The 19266-nt window shown below is 47.5% G+C and overlaps 2 protein-coding genes across 3 annotated transcripts; one reads left to right on the forward strand and one right to left on the reverse strand.

Annotated features, from left to right (window-relative positions):
• The first annotated feature begins 1111 nt into the window (after nt 1-1111).
• Nucleotides 1112-14628, forward strand: limk2 (LIM domain kinase 2). Of its 2 annotated transcripts, XM_029162269.3 has the most exons (16): nt 1112-1983; nt 2162-2258; nt 5665-5800; nt 7886-7995; nt 8436-8621; nt 8799-8904; nt 9743-9957; nt 10053-10239; nt 10319-10405; nt 10540-10671; nt 11103-11159; nt 11405-11470; nt 11552-11723; nt 11805-11860; nt 12016-12173; nt 12432-14628. In XM_029162269.3, exons 1-16 carry the CDS (start codon nt 1968-1970, stop codon nt 12652-12654), a joined length of 2004 nt encoding a protein of 667 aa, XP_029018102.1. In that variant the 5' UTR covers nt 1112-1967; the 3' UTR covers nt 12655-14628. The 2 variants fall into 2 exon arrangements, with proteins under 2 accessions (XP_029018102.1, XP_029018103.1); XM_029162270.3 differs by lacking the exon at nt 2162-2258 and having other exon boundaries at nt 1113-1983.
• Nucleotides 14629-15127: 499 nt separating this feature from the next.
• Nucleotides 15128-19206, reverse strand: pik3ip1 (phosphoinositide-3-kinase interacting protein 1). Its single transcript, XM_029162343.3, has 6 exons — nt 18960-19206; nt 18751-18864; nt 18355-18471; nt 17358-17546; nt 17188-17266; nt 15128-16461 (listed from the first exon to the last, which is right to left on the reverse strand). Exons 1-6 carry the CDS (start codon nt 19036-19038, stop codon nt 16245-16247), a joined length of 795 nt encoding a protein of 264 aa, XP_029018176.1. The 5' UTR covers nt 19039-19206; the 3' UTR covers nt 15128-16244.
• Between the last annotated feature and the right edge of the window lie 60 nt (nt 19207-19266).

Below are 19266 nucleotides of genomic sequence, written 5' to 3' on the forward strand. Positions count from 1 at the left end.
TTTACCACATGCTACGCACGCTGAGCCACGTCCTTCTACTCGAGGATGGAGCAGCTCCACCTCGTCGTCTCGTCGCACCTCACGGGGAGATTTAGACGGTGACCCCCGCCCTCTCGCGGGCCGTGCAGGCCCACGAACGCTCCCCCTCCGCCTCGCTCGCCCATTAATCCGCTGCCCCCCAGGCCGGAGCTGTCTGTGGCTGTCGATCAAACAGCGCGGCCGGTGCTAATTTACTGCCCATGATGCGTCCTGTCATGTGGGCGGAGGATCGATCGACGGACAGTTCTGCTCGCGGTGCCGCAGTATACGGCAAGGATCTAATGAACTGGACTCCGTTCTGCTCCGCTCCGCTCTGCTTCAAGCGGCTCGGAGCGGCCAGATGTGCTGCGCTTGGCTTTGACAGCACACGCTGATGTGATCTTGTTACGGGTTCCGCTCTGCTCCTGAGCCGCGACGTTATGGAGGGGGCTGATTTAACAGGCCGTTCTTCAAAGTTGCCTTCAGATTTAGATCGGGTCTCTGGAGGAGGCAAACACCATAACAGACGACTGCTTGAGTTTGGGGTGAATGTGAGGTTATGATGTGGGGAAAAACAGAGGCCCCCACCCCCGACTGTTTAATCTACCCACAAGCTTTGGCAGTGAACGGTTCAGTTGTGTGTATTGCGAAGACCCGCTCTCTTTCAGTGCTGCTCTACTGCCACCTAGAGGGTCTTAGAGGTAATGAATGCAATGCGCCAACTACTGACACCTATGAAGTGGAGAACAAATTACATAACAAACTATTAGGTTTGTTTAGATAATAAACTTGTGGTTTAAAAAACATAAGGACTTATTGAACATTTATCAATATGAACTAAAATTATTTTTGTATTTGGCTTCTATCAAATTTTTTGGGCACTCCTACCCACAAGACTGGACAAGAGTTCCCTGCATTCCTCCATAATGGGAGGTCTTTGGTAATCTGTACATTGCAGACAAACTGTTCTTGACTGATTGTCTGCACAAACAGTCTCTGTTTACTGTTCCCATGTGTCAGTGGGAGCCACAAAAACAAGTGGACCTTGCGCCAACGTTGACGGTAAAAACTAACTCACCCAAATTGTTAGTAGAGGTATTTTATTTCCTTAAACTTTCTGAGCTTTGCACATAAGCACAAAGACTGGTATGGATTTTTTAATAGAAAACATAAGCTTTGTCTGTGAGCATGTTTATCTCAATCACATTTGAACACTTTGATAGTTACTCACCTCGAGGCATGGGTGTCACTAAAGACATGCAGTGCCCAACAGTAAACTCGTTTGCCAGACTAGGACATTGTGGTGAGATAAATCAATCGTTCGTGAATTTCCTACGTGTGATTAAACTTTTCAAGAATAGGCTTGACTTTGAATCAATGTTTTCTATTTAAATGTACTACTATTCTACTGTAAAAACTTGTGGTAATGTTGGCGTATGTAATGTGTGATTGATTTATTTTGAGAAATGTTCTCAATTGTGCATTAGAAACATTTTTATTGCTGTTCTTAAATAATAGTTTATAGCAAATTTTAAAAAGTAGACTTTATGGGAAAAAACCTTTCTGTTAGAATGCACCTAGCGTCGTGTGGCCGCTAGATGGCGCCACTGTCGTCGTCTTCCACTTCGCAGCCGGACCTCGGTTCCCTCCCGCTTCCAGGTGCTGCCGCTGCGCCCTTCCGCTCTACGTACAGGAATGTGTAGCCTGCATTACGTCACTTATCCTGCGCGCGGCGAGAAAGCGGCCCCGTCCGGGAGGACGGAAGGGACGTTTTTAAAAAGCCGTGATTTGTGCGCGTCCCCGTCTCACACAGAGCTGGTCCACTGGGAGTGCGGGGCCGAGCGACGGGGGGAAGTCAGACCTTTGAGGCGCCGCATCTCCGCGCTCCTGCGTCAGAATGAGAAGCCTGTAAAAGCGTCCCGCACATCGACGACTCGCGCGGAAAATAGATGGAGGAACAAGAAGGTAAGAAACCGCTGCGGCCGCAAACGGAGCACACGGTGTCACAGCGGACGAGGCTCGCGCTTTTTAACGGCCACTGAAGAACGACGCTGCAACTTTCTCAAACGTCCCTCGGCGCAGGTTCGTTCTACCTGTTGTTGACGCGCTCCGGGTTCAGGCCGCTTGTGCTTTGTCCGCGCAGGTACCGACGACTGCTACTGTTCGGGCTGCGGCGGACAAATCCAGGACTCGTTCCACATGAAGGTCCTGCAGGACACCTGGCACAACGCCTGCTTCCAGTGAGTAGAACGGCGTCGAGCGCCTCCGCCTCCGGTCCGTACGTTGTGTTGTTGTGACAGCGCCCCGTTGTCCGCTGCGGACGCGGCGCGCGTGCAGGACGCCGCGACTCGTCCGCGCTGAGCGGCCTGAGACGAGTTCCAAACGATCGCTTGTCCTCACGTGAGTTAACGCCACGCAGGATTTAGAGCCTGGTTGCTCTTATTCAGCAGACAGGTGCTGTGATCCTCCGCCTCACTCAATATAACGTGACCGGGTAAACGCACGAGTACGATTTCAGCCTTTTATTGTTGGCCACAACAATAAAAGTAAAAGTTATATGGCTGAACATCTGGAGTCTGGTGAGTCAAAGCAAACAACAGAGTGAGTCCAAGTCTGGCTCTGCGTCCTGCAGCGTCCTTACACAACCTTGACTCCTCCCGCACGTGACCGCTTACCTGGGCGTCCTGGTGTAGGTATTTAACAGGCACCTCCTCGGGTGGTTGGTGGAAGCGCTGCAGTCGCTCCCAGACGTCGTTGGGTGAGAGGGGGGGGGGGAAGCGTAGCTGGTGCCCGCTGACGTAACGCCCCCCCGCGGCGTCGGGTACGCTCCATTGTCCGCGTCCTTTCACCTTGCGCAGCATTCCTACGGGCTGAGGTCACCGCTGTTCCCGCAAACCTGCCCCTGCTGCAGAGGCCTATAGGTAGCGGCGCACTCGGCTCGGCTGCGTTCTGCATTCCTAGACGGCGATTCAGACGTGAGTCCAGTGGCTCAGACGCAGACTGCAGAGATTAGCCCCCCCCCCCCCCAAAAAAGAAAGCCCTGCTTTACTCCTTGCACTTCATTTCTACAAAGAGAGTTTTGCCCTATGCAGTAAAAAGAGTTTTCTATTTCCATGCTTGTTTGTGATGCACAGATGAAAAGTTCTTATAGTGTCAATTTTTAGTCTTTTTTTTTTTACCAGCTCCGTGTTTTAGCCCCAAAACTCGACTTTCCAGACTGCTGAGTGAGAGACTACATACGTCTTAAGAATGTGTTGTCCAGGGCGCTGGGAACACGGCCGTCGCACACCCTGAGATAACGTCTCCCAACAAGAGAAACCCTCCACATTAGCGGTCTCGCCCCACGGCGTCTGCCCCACGCTCCAACAAAGGAATACCTCCCTGCAGGAATGCGGATTTAAGGAAACCAGCGGTGTTTATTTTGCCGTGTTTGTGCACTGCCGCATTGTTCCCTGCAGAACCACCTGACGTTAGTACACACTTCAGACTCACTGAAGAAAGTCAGCTGACGGCTTTTATATTTATGCGCTGCAGGGACGATAATTATAGTTTATGAGCCGTTCTTGTCTAGGAATGCACTTTGTGAAGAACAAAGTAGACAAAGTGGATGGTTCTTTGTCTTTCCTGCCACACCTGGACAAATACTTTAGACACCTGGATTAAAAGGCTGCACTGTCTTTATCTCTTATTCCCACGGTCTTATCTTTTATCAGATCAGACTAATGCACTCCAGTCCAGATAAAACGCAGATAGTAAGGATGCACTAACTTGACTACTGACGGCTTTGAGACCGCTGACCTGGCAGACGTTGAGACTTCAATGACTGAATAACGAGACAGCGTTTGATCAGATGGGAGCTCTGCAGCGTCGCAGCGCAGCCACCATGACTCATGCAGTCGTTACCCTGGCAAACCTTCAGCTCTGCTTCCCCTCATTATGTCACAGTGTGATGAATCAGACCCGGGTCCCTATTATACAGGCCTCCTGAGGCAATAGGTGTTACTTGATGTCACAGACTGAACTGTCAACAGTGTCGCCTTACATGCTGTTACACACTGGGCTGCACATTTCACGCAATAGCCCCACTATTATAAATATGAGGGTATTCAGCAGACCTCTCCCTCCTCATGCATTATTAAAGGCAGAAAGGCACACCTCCAATTAAGATTATATTCGAATAAGGAATGTTTGCACATGTCAGTTTTTCAACATCCCAGTCCTAAAAGGAAGCGGGTGGAGGTGTTTTCGGATGTTCTAATGGCAGCAGCAGACATTTTGGAAACCTGATCCCAGACGCAGTGATTTATCCTCGGCTCCACTGTGGCAGTCGAACCTTCTGCCACCATTTTGCGTAACCAGCGCAGCTTGTTTGAGCGCGTCGCCTGCAGGTGCTTCCCAGTTCGCATTCCTTTTACTCTGAACATTTTGTCCCAAAGTCACTAACAAAAACATCTCTTACCCTCCGAAGTACATTTATCTCCTCAGGTGGCATCTTGGTTTGTAATACAACTGGGTATGGCAGATTATTTTATTTTTTTTGCTGCAGCAGCATTCAGTTGTAGCGTGTCTGATGTAGATTAGACAGCTGACAGACGAGTGTGAGGAAGATAAGACCTGGTGGCTGGGGTTTGTAAATGAACACATGACGAGGCAAAGTTTGCACCGTGGCCATAAACGCTAACAGGACGCTAACACGTCTTGGTGTCGTTTGCATTGAACGACTCAAGAAAATGCAAACCGGGCGGTTTGCTAAGCAACTGCACACGAACCCTGGACAATGAACAGCCAGTCGATGTGAGGACTTCGCTCCTGGAGAGATGCTCCTCGCTTGCGTTAGCAGGGTGCAGGGCAACGCCAGAGAGGCCACAGCGCTCCTCACACATCTGGGTTCTATTACGCTGATGGAAATAGGCAAACGTTTTGACCGTATGGCTGGTGATGTGCAGGGGCTAATAACCAAAAATCTATCCGCGGAGGCTTGGCAGATTCCAAAGGGAAGGCACTTGTGCTGCAGTGTAAAAAACACATGTCCTGAACAAGGTATTTACTGTTCCCCGCTCTCGGTAAACTGGAAGAAAAGTACACGTTGCTGTTGGGAACTTTCCCACAGCTAACGTGTCTCCAAGCTCATGGTTGAAAACGCTGTGGTCAGCAGTATGATTAATGGCTTCTGCACCATCTCTCTTATTATTTAACTGCGCCGGCGGGATTGTGATGCGTCGGCTTTTTACACTCAGCTTTTTACAGCGCTGAAACTAGTTAAATGGTTCATTCAATGCTCTGTCATTCATACCTGTTAATAAACATTCTGTCATTGAAAGGACCATTATAAACAATTTTATAAAAAAATTGTAGGATCAACTATTTTTGTCATCCATTTAATTCCATACAGAATGTTTGAAATTATTGAAAACTGATCTGAATTGTTTCATATTAAAATCAGGTTTACTGCACCTCCATGTCATTGTTTTACAACCAGGTGGATCACATTAACCTGTGTGAGTCAAACTCTGCTGCATTAGAATCCTAAAACCTTCCATACACACCTTTGCTAGTTTACGCTGTGAAAGGCTTCACCTCTACATTCTTCCCTTTCTGTCATTATTCGTTTTCGTTGACCAGGATGCTTTTTCTCTCTCCTCCCAGTTGTTCCGTGTGCTGTGACCACCTCACTAACTGGTACTATGAGAAAGACGGCAAGCTGTACTGTCGCAAACACTACTGGGAGAAGTTCGGGGAGCTCTGTCACGGCTGCTCTCTGCTCATGACTGGACCGACCATGGTAAGTCTGAGACCTTGGTCCTTCGAGCTGCATTAAGGGAAATGTACAATATGGCTTTGAAACCTTACAGGGAAACTCCTCTGATTTCTTGGCTTTGTTGTTTTAGTCATGCGTTTAGTTGTCTCTGTGTTTTTTTTTATTGCGTGAGGCTTCAGTCTAACAAATCTCCAGTAAGAATTATTAGACCACTGCTGCTACATGTGAATGCCAAGCTTTCAAAGTCTGCCTTGCCATGAATCATATAACAACAATTGCCAACAATTTCCCACTCTACTTAAATAATACCAGAGTGCCCACAGAGCGTGTCAGTGCCCTCTGAGTTCCCACTTTTCTGCACTGCTCCAGATTCTTGCTGGATATGTATTAAAAGGCAGGAGGCTATTTTTGTGGCGATTACATTACATGACTTCACATGGGCTGCTGCTGCTGAACATAGCGCACTGGCCCCAAAGTGCTCACTTGTGAATTGGTTTCACCCCTCGAGGCCCCAATTTTGTTCCATCTCTGCGCTGAAGCTCTCCACAGTTCACTTCCTCAAGGACACAAAGTATTTAGTGGGAAGACGCTAGAACATGAGGTGGTTTCTGAGCCCGTCTTCAAGAGTCCTCTGTGGTAGAGTGACTCTGTGGATGCTGCCCACAATCTATCATTCCTATTAAAAGCTGTGTTTTGTAACGTTTGAAAGAAAACATTGTGCATTGACTTCATCCACACAATGACACAGACTCTGAATTTAGCTTTAATCTTGACTTCACGAGGCGAAACATGAAATTTCAGGTGGCAGCGGCTCCCGCTGGTCACAATTGGGTCGGCTGCTTATCAGAATCAAAGCGAAGTCCCTCGCTTTGCCACCGAGCAGCACACATGAGGGGCTCTTCTACTTAGTATTGGCGTCCTGCTTCATCAGCCGCTGAGGCCAAGTGCTTTTGGCAGCGCTGAACTGGCACCATGTCGTCGCAGCCAGAAAGGGAGTCGTTGTTGTTCGCCGGCAGAGGAGGCTCACGCAGAGCCGCTGCCGCTTTGTTGGGCGTTGGGGTCGGGAACACTGCTGTCGTTGTCCTGGGTTTAATCATTTGTTTGTCTTGTGCATTGTGAGCTCGCGTTGTTGATGATCTTCTTGCGTAACTCACCTGCTTTTGCTCTCCGGTTTCACCTCTTCTGCCGCTCCAGATGAGCTCAGTTGTTGACATGTGTCGTGTTGTGAGGCCCGAGGCAGGTTGTGAGGTTTCGTCTTGGCTTCCAGGCAGGGAGGCTCTCGCAGACTCCTGAGGTGTCACAATCCCTTGGCTGACGTCACTTTAGTTTAGTTTCAGCAAAGGGAACCCTTTCCACAGCACCGACTCAAAGACGGATGAACAAAATGTGGTTGAATACTACTTAACTAAACTATGTAGCTGCGTCCCTCAGTCTGTTGTGTTCATGGCAGAAATTACACAAGCTAAACTAAAAAAAGCATTTAACAAACAGACATTGCTGAACTTCTCACAGCTGGAAAACAGCTGGCGAAATAGCCTCAAACACAAATGTACATACAATTAATTATTGATATAGTACTTTTTGAATAATAGAAAACATTGTTCTCTTTGTTTGACATTATATTCAGTCATTTTCTTTATCCTTTATTGCTTCAGTCAGACAAGTAAACTGTAAAACCTGTGGTGCCCCGTTTGATTGCCCGCCTGCTTCGGGCAAAGACACATTATCTCATCTTGCATGAGAGAGAGTAAATATCCAGGTGACGAGGCAGCCATAAACTTCAGAGAGGGAATTCTGCTATCGACGCGTAAGCAGTGTTGGCGAGAGATACGCACGTTGGGGAGAGTTGAAAGTGTGAGCGCCAGCGAGGTGAGTGGCTCAGACCTGCAGAGAGCGAGAGAGAGAGGGGTGACATCATAGCAGATTCCAGACAGCCTGAGAGCGAAGCAGGTGTTACCGCTGTGTCACCGCCAAAGCAGCAGCAGCAGGAGGAGGGTAGAGAACGCAGATGAGCTCCCCTCACACCAGCAGAAACTGCAGAGCGGGACGGCAGCTCCTTCCCTGCGTACAGTACGTTGTGGTGCTCAGCAGGGCTGCTTGTGGTTGCAGGTGGCTGGAGAACACAAGTATCACCCGGAGTGCTTCGAGTGTCTGAGGTGCAAGGTGGTGATCGAGGACAGGGACACCTATGCCCTGGTCGAGCGGTCAAAACTCTACTGGTAAGTCCTCCGCACCAAATGCCTATTATTGCAGTAATGACAGTTTAGTGTAAAGTAGTCACATGCAGTTGCCACATTTTGTATCATGCTATTTTATCTGGTTCCTGAAGTGCTAGTTTTAAAATGTGGGCCAACTCTGTAGTGATGATGTAAAGTTATTCTGTCATTTCATGTAGCACAACAGCTTTGAGTAAAGTTCCTGTTCCTCCTTTTATCGGACTTCCCTTCATTTTGTAAATGGAGTTTAAGTCCAAATGACCCTTTTTGTTAATTTGCTTGTCGAAAACAAAATATTATTTTTAATATATGGCTTTAATGAATAGCACACAACCGCAAGTTAATGTGTAGCCATTATTCATTAACCACCATTTTTTGAATGACTGTTTAGGGAACACATGATCCCTCATGAACTGTTTCCTCTCTCTCCTTTTCGTTTACAGTGGAAAGTGCTACAAGCAGGTGGTCCTGACACCCATGTTGGAAAAGCGATCCCACGACTCGGTGCTGGACTCTTTGCCCCACACGGTGACGCTCATCTCCATGCCCTCTGCAGCCAACGGGAAAAGGGGCCTGTCCGTGTCGGTGCTGAGGGACACCAACGGCTCAGCCAGTGTACAAGTCAAGGAGTAAGTGGCAGCGAATGCAGACCGGCTGTTGAGCAGCAGGGTGCGGATGTGTGTTTAAGGTGGTTGATGTAATATGTATGATTCAGTCGGCATAGTGGCCGAGCTTTCCTTAATGTAAATCAGTATATTCACTCTGCTAAATAGTCACGCAGCACTGTTGCTTCTGCGCTGTTCCAGGGTCAGGGGGATGCTTATTAGTCCAGAGGTACGAAATGCCATCCATGTTGGGGACAGGATCCTGGAGATCAATGGACTTCCAGTGGGGACATTGATGGAGGAGGAGGTAAGTTTGTACTGCACACAAGAGGTAGCGGAGGAGTATTTAGTGTAAACTAGAGGTAGAATTGCAGATGTTTTTTGAACCTTTACTCAACTAGAAGCCCTAATTATTTGCTCTAAAATGACTTTGATGTACTAGTATGCAACGCAACTAAAGAAACATGTACATTGATTCTTCTACTGCTGATATTATCAAAGTGCTATGTTTTCACTATACAGCCACTCCATGTGTGATTTTTTTTTTTTTTTTTTTTTCTTTTTGCATTCTTTGCATTCCTCATTTATACATACTTCAGGTGGGATAGGAAGGTATGTGGAACGACTGTGCTCTAAGGTTCATTCCCACAACCTCACCCTCTCAAAATGACACACATTTCAAAGCCGCCTTTATTTACTGTGCTGTCATGGTATTTGTTTCCCCACCTGTTGGTTTCTGATGATGATTACTGTACAGTCATGCAAGTACAAATGGAGAGAGGAGAAAAAGTGGTAAGCAAAAAAAAGTGCAGAACGGCCCCAACGTCAGTGCATTTACAGTAAATGCTTCGGCTTCATGATCCCAACGGAAAGCATCCAAACCACGGAGTGAACCCGACACAGGCTAATTAATGTGAACGAGGTGGATGATTAAGTGTCTGTACGAGTTCTTTGTGTAAGCACTTAGAGGGAAAACGCCATGATGTCTGTCTTCCACAGGGTTGGGTGTCCTGCAAGCAGCTTCAAAATATAATGAAACTGTGTAAACCTGAGCACAACCTTACTGTTAATGTAGCTCTAATTAGAAACAACTAATTCATCTTGTGTCAATTCTCCTTTTAAACTCTCTTGTGTGTATTTTTCAGGTGGACAATCTGATCCATCACACCAGTCACACGCTGGAGCTGCTCATTGAGTACGACCCGGTCAGGCAGCGTCTGGACCGGCACAGGCTGGGCTCGCCCAGCAACACCCTGGGCGTACCCGCCACCTCTCGCATGCGTCTGTCCTCGCCGTCCAATGCGGTCCTGGAGAGAACGGATGTGGTTGACGACAGCACACTAAAGCGGAGGTCTTTGAGGTACGTCACTGCAACATGAGTCTGCGTGGCCGAAGGGTCGTGTGTTGCGACAGAAAAGGATAACGGTGATCATTTTAATATTCCCACTATTCCAGACGCAGTAACAGCATATGTAAGTCACCCGGGCCAAATTCTCCCAAGGAGCCGGCTTTTATCACACGAGACATCCTGCGCTCTGAGTCCTTGAGGTCCTCCAGCAGTTGCTCTCACCGCATCTTCCGGCCGTGTGACCTCATCCACGGAGAGATCTTGGGGAAAGGATTCTTCGGCCAGGCCATTAAGGTCAGTCTCCAACTGAGCTTTTGAGGCAGATCTTCTTAAGATTGAGGGAGTACACGAGTTGCTTTTGTTTTGGAAACAGGTGACTCATAAAGCCACAGGAGAGGTGATGGTGATGAAGGAGCTAATCCGCTGCGATGAGGAGACACAGAAAACCTTCCTGAAGGAGGTTAGAGTTGTGCTGCCTCACAGATAAACCGTTCTCTGGCTTATTATTTGACTTCTTCCTCCCATTGATGTGCTCAAATAATCTTAGTGCCTAAAGGTGAAGTTTCACTTCACTCGCTTCTCTCCACTATTCAGGTTAAAGTTATGCGGAGTCTGGAACACCCCCATGTGTTGAAGTTCATCGGCGTGCTCTACAAAGATAAGAGGCTCAATTTGATAACGGAGTTCATTGAGGGAGGCACACTGAAGGATTTCATTAGAGACACAGTGAGTTAAGCTACTTGATTCATTTGCTTCTCTCCTCTTTCTTTCCACCGTGAAGCAGAAAAATTGTCTACAGTTGCCAGTGGAAGAGGTGTGTGGGAGGGGTCTGACCTGAATTAAACTCTGACAGAGGGGCTTTGTTGTGGGCTGGCTGGCATGTCAAATGATGTGGAATGAGAAACACCTTAATACAGAGAGGAGAGAGGAGGGAGGATTGTTTTTGTTTTTTTTAGTCAGCAACTATATTTAAAGGTCACGAGGGAGGAGCAGGCTGCTGTTTTTTAATGATTTATCTTTCGTTTTTTTGGGGGGAATGTTTATTTGTCTTGTCATTGGTGCAAAGCCATTTTGTGTAGAAAAGCCTCAAAGGAAGCACTGATTCCTTTCTCCTTTCTGTTTGTTCTGTACTTTTTCTCTTTGCTCTGAACTAACAGGACCCGTTTCCGTGGCAACAGAGGGTGAGCTTTGCAAAGAGCGTGGCTTCAGGCATGGTGAGTTGGCCTCTTGCAACAATTAGTGAGGTCTTTAGCTGCTATTTTCAGCTACTGAGACTTGTGTAAATTTGCCACAGAGTAAATGTTAGTTTGTTGCAAGGGTTCAGTGAGAATTCAGTAGATGTGGGTTTAGGATGTTTACCAGCCAGCTGAAGATGAATTGATAGTTGTAATCAGCATCCTTAAAAAAAAATAAAACAAGTGCACAAAACATGTGAATGTTATCCATCTTGACCTTTCAGGCCTACCTGCATTCAATGAGCATCATACACAGAGACCTCAATACTCACAACTGCCTGGTCAAACTGGTAGGTGACGCAGTGTCCTGGCAGCACTCACATCATAAAAAGAATAATAACTAATAATTTAAAAAAATGTTTTTTTAACAGGACAACACTGTGGTTGTCGCTGACTTTGGACTCTCTCGGCTCGTAGTAGAGGAGAAAGCCAAGCCTCTATCTGAAAAATCTTCCACTAAGAAGCGGTTCAGACGTCCCGACAGAAAGAAACGATACACAGTCGTAGGAAACCCGTACTGGATGGCTCCAGAGATGCTCAACGGTGAGCTGCAGACCAGAAATGAAACAACAGAGAGCAAATCCTTTTCAGACTCAACAATTCTCATTTACTGTGTTATTGCAGGTAAACGCTATGATGAGAAGGTGGACGTTTTCTCTTTTGGAATTGTGCTGTGTGAGGTATGCACAACGCTGAGCATCGTCTGATTATGTGCTTTGATTTTGGTTTGATTTTGTCAAGTCTCCACAGATCTAAGACGAGAAGCTGCAGTTTATAAAATGTAAAGAGGTCACACTGTAAATCATGTTTTCTCCTCCTGTGTCTTATGATCCAGATCATTGGAAAAGTCTACGCGGACCCTGAGTGCCTCCCCAGGACTTTGGACTTTGGCCTGAATGTTGGCAAATTTGTGGAGAAATTCCTCCCTGAGGACAGTCCACCGACTTTCTTTCCGCTGGCTGTAGCCTGCTGTGACCTGACACCAGACAACCGGTAAGATCCAACGTTTCATCTGCACTTTGTTGAATGTGAAGCATTTACTGTTGCTGAGTGATGCCTATTACTGCGTGAGCGTCCACCCAGTGTCCTACCAGGGACCTGGGGAAGCAGCGCTGTGACTGACATACAGAAACTTTCCTGTGAAGGGACGCTCCCCTGCTTGCTGGTCGCTTCCTCGTGTTGTTCACCAACCTTGTCAGTCTGGTTTTAACACCTTTTCTTTGTCCTCCCTGCTTGCTCCTCCCAAATCAGTCCACCTTTCGAGAAGCTGGAGGACTGGTTTGAAGCTCTGTCCCTCAACCTGGAGCTGGGGATCCCCCTGCCAGGCGAAGTGGATGAACTGCATCACAGCCTCAGTCAGCTCCACTGGCCTAAAGACGGCTCGCCAGCCCAGAGCCCATCGAGCCCATCGAGCCCATCAACACCGACGGCAGCCTCATCAGACTCTTCCAGCAGGATAGACAACGGCACCTAGAACCTGCACCCTCCTCTGAACTGCTGCACTGTTCGCATGGGATAAAGGAAAACTTGCATTGAACTCGAGCCATATTAGAACTGGAGAACCTGAGCTAACTGGACCAACCAAACCTGAGCAGGCCAGTTAACTGCAATGTGACAGGAAAGACACATTTCAACAAGATGAGTATTAGATGCATTTTTTTCAGCCCTACTTCATCTCCTCTCCGACACACACACAGTGTTGTGCTAATGTTTACTGTGTATAAGGGCCCAATGTAGCTTCCTGCTTTTGAACTGACAGCAGATCATCATCTTTTTAAGGCTGAGAGTCCCCATATGACACCATTTTTGTTTTTCTGGCTCTGAAGCTGTTGTCTGCCTTGTATGGAATGCGAAGCTCAGTCGTTGCCCAGAAGAGAACTGGCTTCACTGCAGCAGAATAGAAACACGCTTGACTGATGAGTCTAAGTAAACAGAGGGACGGCTTGAAGAAAAGAGGAGTGACTTAATGCAGCCGTGGAAGCAAAACAAGTACTGAATGGCCTGTCTATCCCTATCCCTATCCTATTTGTACTGCAAACATTTTCTTAAATGAGATTGGCGCTGATAAATACACAAACTTTCTTTATGGATTTGATTATTTTAAAACAAAACAGACTTTTATTTGTGAGATCCCACAATATGTTTTTTATTGTTATTATTATTTCATTCCGTTTTTAATTCATATTCTCACTCATAACAGAATGGGGTTTTCATGAAATAGGAGAAACCCACTTGCTGTCATTTTTTTGTACATGTTCAAGCATCCATCTATTATTCAACACCGAGCTCTTGTCTGTTTTAGAGCTGGCATATACTGTTCCCTCCAGAATTCACTTGTTGTGTTTGCTGTACTTTGAGGACATTTAGGTTTATGATCTAAGGACGAGTATGACGCAATACAGCTTGTAGTTGATAGTTGTATAAGATGAAAAGAAGTACTGTACTAGCAGAAAATAGGTTTGAGACTAATAAAAGGTTTGATTGGTGGCATCACTTGGGTCGGTTAAGACCTGGTTATTTATTGTCCCACACACAATGATAAATGACCCTCTAGTGAGACTGTTCAGCGAGCAGCCATGTACATTACCCTGCTTGGTTTGGATTTGACCAACGTAATAGTTTTCCTCTCCACACTGCGGTCTTTAATGCACTTTGGTGCAGGTTTATGTCGGCCTCTTGTGTCCATTAAACATTGTTTCAGAGGTTTTGTGGCTCATCTCTGTACATTCTGTTAATACCAACCTGGCTGATGTGGTGTGCTTTCTGTATTTCATCTCTGCAGATGATGCTTTGTGATAACGTCACCTCTGTTTTGTGGTAGTTGTCAGTAATGCCACTGAGTGGGTTTAGATTTTTTCACAGCATCGTCATCTGCTGTTTTCATTTGCCCTCCTGGTGCTCCAGTAGTTGCACCGGTGGTTTCTTCCTGTTGTACAGTTTGGTTTTAGCTGGTTTCCCTACTTTCTAGCTTTTCGTTGATAGACAGTTCTTAAACACAAGCTTCAAAGGTGTCAAACTCAACTCAGGGTGGTTACTTTGGTTATTAAAAACAGTTGTTATGACTCATGTTAAATTATAGAAAAACGGCTTTAGCCTAATAGACATGTTCTGATCTTAAGCCTCAATGTCCTCACTGTACAGAAACCACAAACAAACAGGCCGATGACAAGCACTCGTTTCTCCTCTTCTACTACATGTTACTGACTTACAACTTTCAGACAAGTTGCCTTGTACAGAGACTTTTTTCCTTAGGTGTATACACCAAGTATGTGCCTCAGATTGAATGTTGTTAGTCTGATGGGAGACTAGATTTGTAGATTTTTTTCTATACATTTCGATTGGAAGTTTTTGCCTTTTTTGCTACTGTCATGCAAGGTACTGACGACCAGATGTAGCCACTATTATTTATATAATATAGTAGTGTTTCATAAATAAATCTTTTGAGTCATCTTGTTGATGCATATTGTGAAGAATTGTGTAACAAAATAATTTAATTGTATATATTTTTGAGTATGTTTTCACATATAGGAAGAGCTGTGGCTTATTTAACAATTTAATATTGGTTGAATGCCACGATCAAAACATGCTGCGTAACATTCAGACATAGAAACTCCTGGGAAGTCACCCACCGAACATAGAACGTGGGATCGATGGTTCCAATCCTGGCTCTACCGGTCATCCTTTGAAGTGTCCTTGGGCAAGACATCAAATCCAGTGGGCCCAGGTGAGTCAGGTACAGTAAAGGAGGTTGTTTATCTTATCACGTTCTACTTTCACTTGTCTTATCTTGACCTGCTCACTGAAGTAGCGCCAGTAGCTGAACTAATCTATTTAACTGCCAACAGAGGGAGCTGAGGTTCCTACTCAGCCGCCTGAATAACAAGACCAGTTGCAGTCCATGTCTGCGAAGAAAAAGTCTTTAGATTTAAATGTACAAATGACAGACGTTGTTACGTTTGATTCTTTATTTCAATCTTAGAAGTGAATCTGCATTCATACATATACAAAATTAAGATGCTGGAAAACAATATTTCAAACACACTATATGGAAAAGGGAAAAAAACTAATTACAGCACGCTGAAAACAATGGAGCAGCAGATAACCGGGAATGTGGATTCAGCAGTAATCGTACGATAAGACCTCTGAGTGTGAAAGAACTGGCAAAATACTGAAACAGTGCAACATGCGTAACAAACTACAGTGAAGGATGACGGCTGCTTTCAGCCAGGCGTGTTCTAAATGTCACGGAGTACAAACACAGCAGATAAACGGTACATGCAATCATGTTTTTGAACGAACCAGACCAAACTTTGGAGCGTTGCTATGACAACCGGCTCCCACCCCCACCCTGAAACCTCAAGGACGAGTCTCCGATACGGGAATCCGTTCCAGCCGGGGGTTTCTCCAGGTCGGCGCCCGCGTGGCGCTGCTTCGTTGCCTGGTCGCGCCGGTCGTGTGCCGCGGCAGTGCTGTTTTGGGGCGAACTGCGGCCTCTCACGGTTCCTGAGAGAGAGCTCTCTACGTTTCCTGTCACTCCTTAACCTGTGGAAGAAAAGGGCAAGTCCTCTGCCGTGTCCCTGGCACTGTCATGCTTTATATCCACAGTGGCCCATCGAGAGTGCAAATAGAAAAAGGAGGGGTCTAGGAACAGTTGGATACATTCAGAAGTATCATGCTAAGGCAGTTTCTGAGTCCGGTCCTCTCCTTGTACCTCCATCCTGGGGCATCATACTGTATGCGTCTGTGTCACCATTTGTACAAAAGGAGCTCAACACGAGCCTCCTTCACACTGCAATATACTATATATAGGAATTAGAACAACCCCCATTTTGCGCTGATTATTTTAGGGTTCAGTCCATGACCTTGTTTTTTGCCTATCAATGAACAGAATGTCAATGTTAAGAGCTTCGTGGCCACTTTACTGGTTGACTTGTGGCCATCAGGACTGTTCGTGGTGTGTCAGCGTTCCTGTCCTCAGTCACAGGTGTACAGTTTAAAACCAACAGAAATGGGGCACAAAGAACACAGCACCGTCCCATCCGTCCGACGGCAGCGCCGCGGACCTCACGCTCCAGGCGTTCCGGCCCGGGGGCCCATGAGCGGGTCCTGGCCCTCCACGCCGCCCCGGACGGGGCTGCTCTCGTGCTCGGCCGTGATCACGATGGTGTTCTCGTCCACCAGCTCGCAGGTGGGGTTGGAGAACGCCGACAGGGGCAGCGTGATCCGCTGCATCTCGCGCTCGTACACCCGCTGCTCGTGCTGCTTCTTCAGGTCCTGAGTCCTGAGGGCAGACGCACATCGGCCGTGATGTTACAGAGCTCTGACAACGCCCAGGCACCTCGTCCCGATTCTCACACCAGGCTGTGCTTAATTTGAATTCCGAGCACATCTGGTTCAACTAGACCACTAGATTTGCACTCGAATGCCACACGTGCATCGCGTTACTGCACATTAGGTGAAGGCATAAACCTTCTGACATAATATGCTGTTCCTCTTTATTAAAAAATACTTCCTAAATATAGAGATCGAAGACGGGGGCACTGCTAATGAAGTCTGACAGCCCAACACAGAGCTGTCAGGACAGTGTGTTCCCCAGGGAACCAGAGTCCCCCTCTTTCCCAACACCGGGACCCCCCCCACTTTGCCCATTACATAAGCCCGACTGTAGGCTTTTCAGCCTGTGCCACGTTCTTCCCTATATTCTGTTGCGATCACAGTAATGACACTAAGGCAGCCGAACTGCATCCAAGTGAACAACACAGAGCGTTGTTAGTGAATGGGAACAACAGCTGATTCACCAACGACACTTCCACCGTCCATTCAGACTGTGTGTGTGTGTGTGTGTGTGTGTGTGTGTGTGTGTGTGTGTGTGTGTGTGTGTGTGTGTGAGAAACAGGAAGTCGCCAAAAGGCTCAGCAGCAAAAGGAAATAGATGCTCTCTCACACTCTTCTCCTTCACATAATGTCCCAAATAGAAGGTAATTGCTGTCATGACTTTCATACTGACCTCTTATAGCAGTAGCCCACTGTGATGCCCGCTCCAAGCATGATTATGATCGCAATCATGAGGACGCCGAGGACGTAGCCTGAAGGATCAAAGCAGATGATTGGTTTGAAGCGGGACACGCGACGTGCTGCTGGATGAACTAGGGTTCGTTGCCAACGATGGCGACCTACCAAGCACTCCCAGGTCCTTCTTCTTCTTGGGTCCCGTGTGCACCCGCTGGCTGATGCCCATCACCGGCTGCACGGCGCCGACCTCTCCCTGGGGGGCTCCCTGCTTGGCCGGCACCGACAGCTTCTCTGTGGGGGGGCCCGGCGTCGGCCCGAGAGCCTCGGCCTCTGGCCGCACAGTGGAGGCTTCGGCTGAAGAGACGATAAAAACACACCTTACGGCTTTTTTCATTGGATTTATTTCATTTCCTAAATTATTATTTATTATAATCATAATATTCTTTTTCCCCCCATCTTGGCTCAACCCTAGAAAACATGTGAATTATTACCAGAGGCTGTCTGCGTCTCAGACATCCACCATGTTGTGTGGTGCGTGGAGCCACATACTGAGCCGCCTGTGCGTCAACTGAGCCGTGTAACACGGCGGTGACGCACAGGCTGAAAACAACGCTCTTCTGAAGTTGCTGGAGCATAAATCACAGCTCGTTTTGTTTTTTTCCCACTGCGCCGGGCACAAACCGGCCCAGCGCGTTCAGGGAGGCAGAAGAGAGTCGGGTCCGGATGTCAACATCTGCCCCGTGACTCGTTTCCTGCACGCTCCGGTTTCCTCCTGCTCTGCAGTTAAAGGCCCTCGAACTCTAGAGTTAAAGGCGTTAAAGTCGGAAACTGAAGCAGCCAATGAGCTGCTGTTTCCATGGCTGGACTCCTGCTCTCTGCCAATCGGCAGAGTTTGGGGGCGGGGTTAGTTGCTCTCTTCAAACTTTCTGACATGTGACTCGGGCCTTTGTTGTTGTGACTTGAAGGAAACAAAAGGGAGGAAGGCTTTTCACAGCAGCTAACTCTGACCAAGTGACCTACAACAGACTGATGCCTTTTCCTAGAAAAGCTAAAAAGTTGTGACATACATAAAGTTTGAACACGTGGACGAAATTTGCAGCTACTAAAGCATTACTTCTCCCCAGCGCAGCCTACTTTTTACCCCATTGAGGGTTTTACTCACCTTTGCATGGGCCGATTGCACAGAACTGTCTCTGGATTGTCCCGTCTGGACCAGTAATGTAGCACCAAGGCCTCTCGGAGGAGTCTGGGTTCCGGCAGTAACTGTGATCTCCCACACCTTCAAAGAGCAAACATGTTACTGATTTCACGTGGAGACACCAGTCTGTCCCAGTGTGTCTGCAACTGGACCCATTAATCATTCATGGACATCACTTCAGGACTACACAAGGAACATGCCGTAAAAACAAAGAAGGGAAACTGCAGCTGCTGTAAAAGCATCAGCAGCAACACACACTCCTACAGGTAAATAGGAGCACGTTATCACTGGGCGGACCTCGTCTCCAGTCACGGCTTCATCTAACGCCGCGTTCACTGACCTCTGCATTGAATTACGTACCTGTCTGTGAATCGGGGTGGACTTTAACGTCGTAGTCTCTGGTGGTGTTGCTCCAGTTCAAGCAGATCAGACCCGAGGAAGCGCTGCGCTGTTCCCCTCTGTACCGCACGCAGTCTGCGGAGCACAGCAAAACGACACGTATAGTTACGACACAGTGTGCCTTTTATTCGAAGCGCGGCGAGCAAGTGCGAAAAAACAGTCCATTTTACCCTCATCGCCTCCGGAGGATGCGCTGCTCTGCGCGACCGCCGCGATCAGGAAAACAACACCGCGCAACGCCAGGCGCATTTCTGCAGTCGACGGGTGGAGACGCGAGTGAGGAAAAATGGGTTGATGAAAAATGGAAACGAGGGGAGAGCCTGTGCTGAATGCGCATCAGACACACTGCTCTCCTGCCAGCTCGTGTTTTTGTCGGGCGAGCTCAGCTTCTTCAGTAAACAAGGGAGGAGGAAGAGGAGGAGGAGGAAGAGGAGGAGGAGCGGAGAACCTCGATGACAGAGAGAGAGAGAGTCTTGT

Source organism: Betta splendens, chromosome 9 (genome assembly GCF_900634795.4).
Source record: "Betta splendens chromosome 9, fBetSpl5.4, whole genome shotgun sequence".
Classification (NCBI taxonomy): Eukaryota; Metazoa; Chordata; class Actinopteri; order Anabantiformes; family Osphronemidae; genus Betta; species Betta splendens.

What these genes read in the sequence shown, in the direction of transcription:
- limk2 (XM_029162269.3), top strand. An exon ending in TCATGACTGGACCGACCATG is followed by an intron (nt 5,801 to 7,885) that starts GTAAGTCTGAGA and finishes TTGTGGTTGCAG; the next exon opens with GTGGCTGGAGAACACAAGTA. An exon ending in TTGGAATTGTGCTGTGTGAG is followed by an intron (nt 11,861 to 12,015) that starts GTATGCACAACG and finishes CTTATGATCCAG; the next exon opens with ATCATTGGAAAAGTCTACGC.
- pik3ip1 (XM_029162343.3), bottom strand. Translation starts at nt 19,038, where the DNA reads ATGCGCCTGGCGTTGCGCGGTGTTGTTTTCCTGATCGCGGCGGTCGCG. An exon ending in ATCCTCCGGAGGCGATGAGG is followed by an intron (nt 18,865 to 18,959) that starts GTAAAATGGACT and finishes TGTGCTCCGCAG; the next exon opens with ACTGCGTGCGGTACAGAGGG. An exon ending in TGCAATCGGCCCATGCAAAG is followed by an intron (nt 17,547 to 18,354) that starts GTGAGTAAAACC and finishes TCGTCTCTTCAG; the next exon opens with CCGAAGCCTCCACTGTGCGG.